The sequence below is a fragment of the Callorhinus ursinus genome, unplaced genomic scaffold (assembly GCF_003265705.2).
Source record: "Callorhinus ursinus isolate GAN/ISIS: 27379988/994484 unplaced genomic scaffold, GSC_fseal_2.0 scaffold9, whole genome shotgun sequence".
NCBI lineage: Eukaryota > Metazoa > Chordata > Mammalia > Carnivora > Otariidae > Callorhinus > Callorhinus ursinus.
This window is the reverse complement of record NW_027397071.1, coordinates 7,976,427-7,987,802: the sequence shown is the minus strand read 5'-3', so window position 1 is coordinate 7,987,802 and position 11,376 is coordinate 7,976,427. Positions and strand designations below refer to the sequence as shown.

The 11,376-nt window shown below is 48.1% G+C and overlaps 1 protein-coding gene and 1 long non-coding RNA gene across 10 annotated transcripts in view; one reads left to right on the top strand and one right to left on the bottom strand.

Annotated features, from left to right (window-relative positions):
* Positions 1-450: 450 nt before the first annotated feature.
* ADORA3 (adenosine A3 receptor) overlaps positions 451-11,376 on the bottom strand; it is a 75,810-nt gene continuing 64,884 nt past the window's right edge. For 7 of the 9 annotated variants that reach the window (XM_073896152.1, XM_073896153.1, XM_073896151.1 and 4 more), the window contains one exon: positions 10,259-11,359. In XM_073896152.1, the coding sequence (XP_073752253.1) occupies positions 10,753-11,274 (522 nt within the window). In that variant the 5' untranslated portion in view covers positions 11,275-11,359 and the 3' untranslated portion in view covers positions 10,259-10,752. Of the gene's footprint in view, positions 560-1,221; positions 1,289-2,778; positions 3,127-4,651; positions 4,807-10,258; positions 11,360-11,376 lie in introns of those variants that run through there. The other 2 variants (XM_025872412.2, XR_012379321.1) reach the window with 2 other exon arrangements.
* On the top strand, positions 3,123-6,669 carry LOC141373398 (uncharacterized). Its single transcript, XR_012379322.1, has 2 exons — positions 3,123-3,813; positions 4,468-6,669. It is a non-coding gene; the product is annotated as an uncharacterized lncRNA (long non-coding RNA).

Sequence of the window (11,376 nt, the reverse complement as noted above, 5' to 3'; positions counted from 1 at the left end):
TCAGGAAACAAACTGAGTGTTACTGGAGTGGTTGGGGGTGGGAGGGACGGGATGGCTGTGAATTGTGCAAGACTGTTGAATCACAGATCTGTACTTCTGAAACAAATAACGCAACATATTTTAAGAAAAAAGAAAAAGAAGTAGATAACAGGAGAGGAAGAAAAGGGGAGTATGTCAGAGGGGGAGACGAACCATGAGAGATGATGGACTCTGAAAAACTGAGGGTTCTAGAGGGGAGGGGGGTAGGGGGATGGGTTAGCCTGGTGATGGGTATTGAGGAGGGCACGTTCTGCATGGAGCACTGTGTGTTATGAACAAACAATGAATCATGGAACACTGCACCAAAAACTAATGATGTAATATATGGTGATTGACATAACAATAAAAAATTAAAAAAAAAAAGCTACTACTTGGTCCTTTTCATTTTCCCTAATTCCCACTGCCCAGTGGCTACTTACCCCTTCTATTCCTTTGACTTCTCCTTCTTTTGGACAAATGACTGATTATAGTGATGATCTCCAAGCCCGTGATCAGTATGCAGATTATGAGAATGGACATCCTGGAAGGAGTCACAGACAGAGACTTCATGTGGCTTGAATTCAGTTCTCTACTCAGGATCCCCTTTCCTGGGATCTGCCCCACCCAGTTCCAGTAGCTCCTGGCCACCGTGTCCCTTCAAAGTGCTCCTTCCCCAGCCCAAGCCTGATTGGACTTGGGCTGGTGCGCAGACCAAGCAGGGCCGAGCCCCTTCCTCAGAGACTAACACAGACTTGGAGCAGGAAGATCCAGTGCTCAGACTGGCTGGTTTCTTGAACAGGGGAGACATAAGTTCAGGAACTAGAAACGGCCAAAATGAAACAGAAGAGAGCAGTGCAAAGAGAGAGGCAGCAAGCACGAGAGCAGCAGATTAGAGAGTGAGAAAAAGTCCCAAAGACACTCCGGACCATTTCTGAGGGTGCCATGTCCCGCCCTTCATGTGTGAGACATTGCTCTCTCCTTAGGGCGGATCTTCCTTTTTAGTTAAAATAATGAGAAGACTTTTTTTTTTTTTTTTTTTTTTTTTGCTATTTGGATCCAAGAGTCTTAAACTATATTCTTCTGAAAGAAACCACATGGTCACCTTGAAGATCCATAGTTCAGGTGGAGAAGTGGCAGGTGCAAATCAATTGCCACGCTGTGTCACCCTTGCCCACCTCACCCCCCAAAGCCGTTTGTCATCACCTGGAGCGATCGGCCTTGTGGACCACTCCTGAAGCCCGGCAGCTTCTGGTATTGTTGTCTGATAGGTCTGCATCAGAAAGGATTTGCTGAGAGTCCAGTGAGCCAGTCCCCAAGCCTGCCCTTGCCTTCTACATCTCTGAGTCTCTGGCTGCCATTCCCTCAACCCTCAGAGACTGAGTGTTCCAGACAAATGCTGGGCCAAGGGTGCCTTGCATGGGGCAGAGGGCAGAGGGAACAAGTAGGGGCTGAAATCCAGCCCACGCTCTGCTGGCCAAGCCATACTCCCTGTCACTGGGCTCCGTGCACCTGGAGGCAGGACTCCCTTTCCAGATTTGCCCAAAAGCCCTGTGTGGACTAGAAGTGGCCCATGGTTAGAGAGTCCCAGGCTGAAGGTTCTGGGAGGGGACACCAGAGGCACAAGAGGGCCAGTCCAATCCTTAAGGCATGAGCCAATAGGTGACATCATTGCCACACTGTGCTCCTGACAGCCACCAAAACCCAATGGGAGAACCTCCACCATGGCCACCTACATTGTCTTCTCTGGCAATTCTAGCTGGGGAGGAGTGGGGACTTAAACTAAGGAGCACATTTAGGTGAGACCTCTTTCATCCCGAGCCTAAAACTATACAGTAGAAACATGCTAGGTGTGAAGGATGTCACCCATTCAATAAGATGCTTGCTAAACAAATGACTCGTTGCTCAAGTGTGAGCAAGACTCTCTTTCCAGAACCAGGAGGCTTCCTAGGGCTTCCCTTAAGTTCTTGGTTTGTTTTCCTACTGGCATTGTGCTCTGGACTATGATAGAAAGACCATCCCTCCTAGAAATGGAAACAACTGAGAAGCCACAGAAGGAAAAAAGAGAAAGATTAGTGCTTTCCATAAGCTCTTTGCCTGAGACAGAAGCTTTCTGATGTAAAAAGAGGTTTTGAGCATTTGACAGAAGAATTTTGGTGAGCATCTGGAGAACTCAGCCCTGGCCCAAAAGAGCAATTGACTGGCTTAGATAGACCTCCCCCTACAGCCTCCAGTCCAACCTACACCCACCCAGCAGCCTCCGGGTGTAAACTGCACTCCTGACCCGTGTTGCCATGATCTTCACCCCCGTTTCTGAGGGTGCTCATCCAGGCACCTGGGTCATTTTTTATAGCCTCACTCACCTCTCAAGAAATGGATCTTCAAGATTCTAGACCTACAAGCCTGGCTACGGAGCACAGGCGTGTGATAACAACCTCAGAGGCTTTCCTGGCCAGCAACACAAAGCCCTCCCACCTGTTAGCCGCCATGAGTCTCTTCCAAATCCCATGAGCCAGATTGCTGTGAGGGAAGGAAAGTTCCAAGAGTACCCTGGAGCCCATACACCCTCCTCTTCCCTGAATTCCAAGTTAGTCCCCAGCCATCAGCAACACCCTACTTTGAAGGGAAGGAGTGACCAGGTTACCCCAAAGAACCTAGGGGGAGCCTGATGTGGTGCTCCCCAGTCTCAGCGAGTATTTACCACACCAATGAATACGAACGACTGTGTGTTACCCCTGACTGGACCCCTGACAGACTCCTTACTTTTCCCAGACCAAAAATCACTGGCGAGGCCTCCTCTGTTGTCAGTCACAACCAGCTCTGTAGAATCCATGTCATCCCTGGCAAAGTCCCGCTGGATGCCGCACCAGTACCAGCCCGCATCCTCCTTGGTCAGGCAGGACACAGTGATGATGAGCTGGCTTCCTGTGTCCCTCAGGGCCACGCGGTCAGTACTGTTGGGTGTGAAGGCAATGATGGTACAGTAGTCCCGGAAGTAGCCTTGGCACCAGTATTTGGGGTGGTCCTTATTGTGGGTATTGTAGCTGCAGGTAGCAGAAGCCATGTCCAGCACAGAACTTTCCTTGACCTTTTCGTCCATGACCATGGCATCTGTCAAAACACACATGGGCACGCGTCCACGTGTACACACACACACACCATCGTTCCTTTAAACACGTCGCAGGTCCTGCCATCCTCCAGAAAAATCAGTTAAAGCACAGGAAGCTGAGTTTTTTTATTTTGCCTATTTTGGGTTAGCCACTATTAGGGGCCACATAGGGTCCCCCTAAAATTCATATGTTGAGGTATTAGCTTCCAGTACCTCAGAATGTGACTGTATTTGGGGATTGAGCCTTTAAAGAGGTAATTAAGTTACAATGGGGTCATTAGAAAGGGCCTAATGCCACCAGACTGGTGTCCTTATGAAAAAGGAGCTTAAGATCAGATGACAGGCCGAGGGACAGTCATGTGAGGACACAGCAAGAAGGCCATGCAGAGAGGCCTCAACAGAAACCAAACCTGCCCACACCGCGTTCTTGGAACTTCCAGCCTCTGGAAATGTGAAGAAATAAATCTCTGTCATTCAAGCCAGCCAGTCTGTGGTGTTGGTTCCAGCAGGCCTAACCAGCTACTACCACAACCCTGGACAAGTCTTGTGCCCTGGGCTGAGGGATTCCCCTCTGCACGAATATAGGTGGCCTCCCACCACTGCTTGGCAGGGGGCTTGAAGAGTCCGAGGCTTAACTGTGAGCAGATCCTCTGCCCCTACCCCCTACTCCACTGAGGCCCCTTCAAAAGGTGAGAAGGTTTGGAGGCTTCTGCTGGCTACATAGGGCTGAGAACAGAGGGAGTCAGGTTCTGCTTTTAGGAGCTAAGAACTTTCCATTTCCTCCATACAAGGCCTTCGGGGGCAGCTCCATCATCTCAGGATATTGCGTAGTGAGGAAGTCATGCACACCATGTCCCCCTTGACTGTGGCTGGGGAAGTATCTGAACAAGGAGCAGAGAGGGGGGCAGCAGGGGCCCCCCTGTCTCTCAGCTTTCCAGAGGTGGGCTAGGTCCCCACAAGTGCTACCTAGGACCAGCCTGCATGGCAGGCTTGTGCCCCCCCGTATGAATTGATACGACTTCATATTTTATTCTCCTAACAACCCCACAAGGAAGACGGGGTGATGCTCAGTCTAGAGGCCTGGGCACTGACCCAGGGAGAGACACAGCAGCTGTCAATTTCACCAGGCCAGTCCCCGGGGTCTCATCTCTGGGCTGCGGCACAGGGAGACAGCGGAAAGTCCTGGCCTTGTCCATCTGCACAAACCCTTTTGGGGGAGAATGGAGAGGGGAGGAGAGCTTATGCTGAGAGAGTCCAGAGCCTACGTCTTAGCTGAGGCTTTCAAATTCCTCACAACCCTCTTTTTAAACATTTCTTTTCTCCTCTCATTACCCTCTTATCAGAGCTAAGAACTAGGATGAGTTTGGACAGGACCTCTTATCTCCTCCGTTTATTTTCCTATCCCACTCCTGCCGTGGTTCGAGCGACAGAACCGGCATTGCAAGTAGGAGAGGAGAAGGAAATGCAAGGAAATGCAAGGTGTTTGGGAAGTTTGGAGGCTGGAGATGTTCCTTCCCCATGTCTTACCTGAAAGGACAGTCCAGAAGAGCAGAATGAAGGACCCCATGACTGGAAGGAAGTGAACAACCTTCAACTGGAATGACAAACCATGCCCAGGGGTCCCAGGAATCCTGGATCTGTTTAAGGGAAACCGAGATCTTTGAGCTTCAGCTGGTTTTATCCTGTTTGAAGAGACCAGGGCAAAGGGAAGAACCAGTCAATCCAAGCCGTGCTGCTATGTATAGCTATCCAGGTTGTGCACTGCACAAGCGTACCTCATCAGAGGGATGCCATTTGTGGAAATAAACTTATTTATATAATAATATAGGCAACTGAAAAAACTGTGGGCTTCCTGGCACTCCCAAAACAGCAATGGAGATTCCCCCCTTGGATAAATGCACCCTGGTGCAACAAAGCCTTGTACCCACTTGGAAGAGCACAAGCACACACACCAGCGCTGGCACATATCCAGGTGTGCAACTGAGCCTGTCCTGCCAATGGGCCAGGTGAGAGTGCTAACTTCCCCGACTCCCAAGTGGACACTGAAGCCTCCCCCCAGGGAATGGAGTCAGGGGTGAAGCATGAAGCTGTTAGGAGCAGATGCACCCGGCATCTGGAGCATGAGTGTTGTACATGTGGGTGTTTGGGTGTCAGCAGCCAGGGCTGCTGCGCCCAGACCTCTTGAGAGCTTCCAGGGGCAGAGCTGGAACAAATCAAGGAGATCTGTCTGTGCATCGAGAGAAGCTTCTCTTGGTTCCTATTGGGACTCGTGGTCTGACAGCTGATTTTGAAAGTCTGAATTACAGAAGCACCCCTCCCGTGAATCTAGGCTGAACACTACTTATCACCCCCCAGAGTTAGCCCTCCCCATCAAGGGCCAGACGTGGATGAGTGTCCAGGTTGTTCAGCAATGTCCTCTTGTGGGGGAGGGGCCTGTCTCATTCCCACACGGTCAGCATTTGGGCCAGCAGCGGGCCTGCTTCCCGCGCCTGTTCTACCTGTGCCACATTGACTCCTCATCAAACCTCTGTGAGTTCAACAAATAAATCGCAAGGTGGAGAAAAAGCAGGGGAGGGGAAGGGAAGAAGGAAGGAGGAAGGAAGAAGAAGGAAGGGGCTTAGGAGAAATAATGACAAATTGCAACATATGGAATTTATTTGGATCCTGACCAAAGGTCTAGACAGTGACTAGATAGTCAATGATGTTAAGAAATTATTAAGTTTTTCTCAGATGTGATAATGACATTGTCGAGAACCAGTTTCTGTCTGAGGGGCGCCTGGGTGGCACAGTCGGTTGAGCGTCGAACTCTTGGTTGTGGCTCAGGTCATGATCTCAGGGTCGTGAGATCGAGCCCTGCGTGGGGCTCCACACTCAGTGCAGAGTCTGCTTGAGATTCTTTCCCCCTCCCTCTCCCTGCCTCCTGGTCCGTCTCTCTCTTTCTAAAATAAATAAATAAAATCTTTTTTATTTTTTTAAAGATTTTATTTATTTATTTGACAGAGAGAGACACAGCGAGAGAGGGAACACAAGCAGGGGGAGTGGGAGAGGGAGAAGCAGGCTTCCCGCTGAGCAAGGAGCCTGATGCGGAGCCCGATCCCTGGACCTGAGCCGAAGGCAGACGCTTAACGACTGAGCCACCCAAGTGCCCCAAATAAAATCCTTTTTAAAAGACTGGTGGAATTATGAGTTCCTTTTTTTAAAAAAATTGTAAAATCAATAAAAATAACCAGCCTCAAAGATGGCTCCTGGCATTCATGCTATTGTGCAATCCCTTTCAAAACTGAATTTGGGCTGGCCTGTGTGATCAAAAAAATCAATAAATACTGGGCCGCCTGGGTGGCTCAGTCGGTTGGGCACCCAGCTTTTGATTTTGGCTTGGGTCATGGTCTCGGGGTGCTGGGATTGAGCCCTGCATTGGGCTCAGTGCTCGATGTGAAGTCTACTTGTCCCTCTCCCTCCCCTCGCTTGCTCTCTCTCAAATAATAAATAAAATCTTTTTTTAAAAAAGAAAAATCAATAAAAATTATGTAACAATTTATAATTCATATAGATATTGTGGTTGTATTTTTAAAAATCAGTTCTTATCTCTGAGAAAGCTACCTCCAAACGGACACTGGGAATGGCTCAGAGATAGCGCCGTGAAACCAAAGAAAGTAGCAGCCAAAGGAGAAATAGATTGGGTACAGATATCAGTAAAGTGCCCAAGACATGAAAAGGTAACATTCTAAAGCAAATGAGAGGCCCAGACTTACAGAGAATGAACCATGTGTCTACTAGCATTCTGAGTATTTGTTGGTGCTCTTAGTTCTGCTGCTGCCTCATCAGGGTAGAATTAATTTTCACTCCTTAGATGTACAACTTAAGAGGATGAGTGGGTAATAACAATAAGCCAATTGATCATTTAAAAAATACCTTTCATAAAAAAAACCAAAATGTTTGCAGATGAAATAATTTGATGTCCAAAATTTCAAGATAATCAGGGTGGGGCAGGTGGGTAGGGACATTAATGGAACAACATTGGTTGTAAGTTGGTCATTTAGTAATGATCATCATTACTAAAGCAGGATAACAGATATCTGAGGGGTCATTATTCTGACCTCTTCACTTTGGTGTGCCTGAAGTTTTCCATCATAAATAGTAAAAAACAAAAAACAAAACGAAACTCAGGTATGAGGAGGTTCCGTTTTAGGAAATTGCCCGAGTTCACACATCTAGTACCGCACGATGAGCTGATGCTAAATCTTCCACAATAGTACTCTTCCTTCTACAGTAGTAACATGGCGAAAGCATAGAGACATTAGACTTCACAAGGGGACGTGACATACACCATGTCGTCTGAGCGGTCGGGGCAATAGACAGCTGTTTCCCCATCCCCAGTATACCCACTATGGCCTCTAAGGGCAGAGTGTCTCTGGAAAATGTGCATCTGGTTGTAAAAAACTGAATGTACCCATGGACAATGGCCAGACCATCTACAAAAATAGACCTCTGGACAGAACTTCTGGCCCAGGAAACCAGCGTCTTATCTCCAGTAACTGGCCAGGGAAGCCAACCTGCTAGAGGTCAGATTTGTAGGACATCAGACCCTGGTCTCTCGCAAAAGTCCAGAATGCCAAACAATAATCCCTGTGACAATCAACCCAAAGTAGCTAGTAAAAACTGACCGCTCCCCAAATTTTTGTCCGGCTTCCACCTTGGGGCCAACCAGAGAAAGCCGAATATGCTTTCCTAACCAATCACACGGGCTGCCCCACTTGTGTGAGCCCACCCACAGCTTCCCCAGGCCACCAGCCTCCAGCCAGGGCGCAGCGAAGCCTCCCTGTTACCACCAGAGAGCTGGCCCACTCCACGGACCCCTTTAGTCTCTGCCAAAATACGAGTGGCAGTGACTGACTCTCTTGCTATTGCAAGCTTGGGGGTGGCCTTTGCTTGTTCTCACTTGGTCTTCATTTACCCACAGCTGACTTGATTAAAAAAAAAAATTAGGTATATAAACCCAGCTACTCAACATCTACCTTCGTTCCAGCGAATTCATAGGGAGAAGGAGGAAGCTAACGTCAGTATTGTCTGCGTAGTCTTTTTACGTTATTCCTTGAGAACCAAAAAACCGACAGCCACCCTCAGCTGTCCAGCTGAAGGGAATGAGCCAGGAGACGGGCTCAAGGAGGCTCCAGCAACGCTAATCTCTGAACCTGAAAGCAGGGTGGAGCTCGCCACTTCTACCAACCGCTCCTCACCAGTGATTCTTAGTTCATCTTTTCTGAGTCCACTCCGAAAGGTATTGTCACTTTAAGGGCTTCTTCCGGGCCTGTGGAACATCTTAGCCCAGGATGTTCCCATTTGACCGAAACAAAATAAAATATTAAAAAAAAAAAAAAACAAATACAACTCCCCGCAAACCCTCAGTGGGTTTGCTAAGCAGTGGTCTTCAGAAAGAAAGAGAGAGAGAAGGGGAAAGATGAAGAGAAAAGGAGAAGAGAGGGGAAAAAAAGTTTTTTTTCTGAGACTGAGAGACTACAGCTCCTCTTATGACACCAAATGACACCGGACAGACTGCTGCTTTGTTTTGAGAATTGGTCCCTTTAACGCAAGTTTCCCCAAAGAGCAGGTGCTAAGTGTTGATACAACAACTACTAGAGATTGTTTGAAAACTAAGAAATGCCTCTGTTTGGGACAGAAAACTAACTAGCACTTCCCTCAAGGGTCCAACTGGGCAAAGGTAGCTTCTGGGCAGAAGCATGCACCAGGGTCACCAGAAGCCCCACAGTAAAACCCAGGGCATCGTCCCGAGGGGCATTTGAACAAAGCACAAAAAATTAATTCATGGGTGGGGGGAAAGCCCCAAATCAAACAAGGGGATGCCATGAAGGGAAAAAAAAATGTGGTTTGGGGGGCAGCGCTGGGAATTTTAGAGAAGAAAGATCCCCAAATGTTGAAGGGAAGACTGACCAGATGAAGGCAACCTCCCACACTTCCAGGGACAGTGGGGGCAGGTCCGAGCCATTCGCCTTTAAGATACGATTGTGAGCGGCGCAGGGAAGTGGGTGGGTCGGCAACCCGCTCAGTTTGGCATTAGTAGCCAAGTAGATGTAGTCTTCAAACTTTCCAGACAGTGTTCATTCTTCCTGGGGTGACGGGGATTCTCGAGAAGTGAGGACCTTTACTGAGATGAAATGTTAACTAGGTAAATATGGTTATCGGGCTCTGGCCTAAGGTTGCCGTCAGGATAAACTTTCAGAACCGGCTAAGAATTAATTAAAAAAAAAAATCTTAAGTACACTTATTCTCTTTGAAGTGGTGTAATTGAAAGCCCCATCTTGCTGCTCTCATCAGGCTCATAGACTCATTGTTTAGGGAGAGTCCACAGCTGCAAATTTGGAGAGACCAAACCAGAGATGGCCTCTTGTATCTCCAGAGCCACACACAACGTGAGAAGGAGATGACTGGGACTCTGTCCCCACCTGGTGTCAGGATTAATGAGACATCAGTGATAGTACCTAAGGCAAACCCCCCCGTCTCCAAAAATCCAGCAGTCCTCCCAGCATACAAACCATTGTGTTTATCCATGCATCTGCTAATTGTCCATTAGGTGAACTTGAGAGTTTGAACTTTGGAGAAGTTACAAGTCCCTCTTTGTGTCTGAGGATAGGTGGTGAGGAGCTTGGGTTCTCCCAAAAGGCAGGGCTGAGTTTAAATCCTGGCTTTACACTACTTATTAACTGTGTGACTATAGACAAGTTACTTAACCTCTCTGTGCCTCTGTTTTCCTTCTGCATAATGGACGGAACGATAATGGTGGCACCTACCTCGGAGATTGTCAGGATCCGAAGAGCTCATGTATGGAAAGTGCTTAGCACATAGAAAGCACTCCACAAATAATAGCTATCCTGTGTCTCTTTTCTGCCTCTTTTGATCCTTCTCTAACAATTGACGAACGGCTCATCAAGTTGGCAAATGCTCCGATTAGCCCAGGATAAAGGAGCAGGGTATTATAGGGCAAGGGGTGAGGGCCCCAGAGTTCAAACAGGTGAACATGGCGTGGTTCCCAGTGGCAAGTAGTTTGAGTGCCAAGAGCAGCCAGCTGGGCCTGTGAGCCCCAAGTGACACTGACCCTCAGAAAGAGCTACACAACAGTTAGCGGTCATCTTTTATTTACTCAAATACAGTTACAGGTGAACTCAGCAGTTTCAGTTCCCCTTTGTGACACTCTGTTCCTGCTATCTCCCCGGCGTGTGCCGGTGTGGTTCCACGCGGAGTGGAACTGAGTCACCACCATACCCATGTCCAGCGGGATTGGGACCTTGCATCAGTTAAGTCAATGAGGCATCCTTCAGACTGACTCCTCCTCCTGTTTGGGGAGGAGGAACACAGGCAATAGTAATAGTAGGACATTCTCCTCGAGTCAGGCAACCAGAACATTGAATCAGAGAAGAAAGACAAGAAAACAATTAGATTATAGGAAGGGGCTTTAGGGGAGGTACAAGTGGAGGCAGCCAGTCAAATGTTCCCCACCTCAGTAGAAGAAATTAAGGACATGAAAGCCCCTGGATCAGGTGGACAAGTCCTCAAGTGTTTACTGATGCTGAATCCGAAGGTCAGTGGGGTGAAGTGTCATCTTTCCCAGACAACTACTCAGAAGTCTGATCCATGCTTGGGTCCAAGGAATCAGAGGACTGGCAGACCATACAGGTTTTGAGGATGAAAAGATAGGTCTCCCTGAACTTCTTTATTTTATAAGCATAGACAATAGGGTTCATCATGGAGTTAGCATGGGAGAGCAGAATGCCCAAGTACAGAAAAATTTGTGACACCTCACCATGAAAGTAGGTGATACAGTTGATGATGGACAAAGGCAGCCAGGACAAAGCAAACAGGAAGAGAACCAGAAACAGAGACTTGGCCGTCTTGAACTCCCGTCCGTAAAATGCACCCGTTTCTTTGGAGCTCGAAAATTTCTGATTCAGTTTGTTCCGGATGATGTAGAATATGTCAAGATAGATGGCGCACATGACAATCAGGGGGATTAAAATCCAAGTGAAGAAGCTGAAGTAGACCATGTAGTCCATCCTCATGACAGAACGGAACTGGCAGGAAAGGAAGGTGACATTTCTGTGGTACTCTGAGGTCAGTTTCATGTTCCAGCCAAACATGGGCGTCAGTCCCACCAGGAACGACACCAGCCAGCAAAGGCCCAGGGCCAACCATATTCTTCTTTGAGTGGTGATCCTCCTGTATCTGTTTGAATGGAAGAG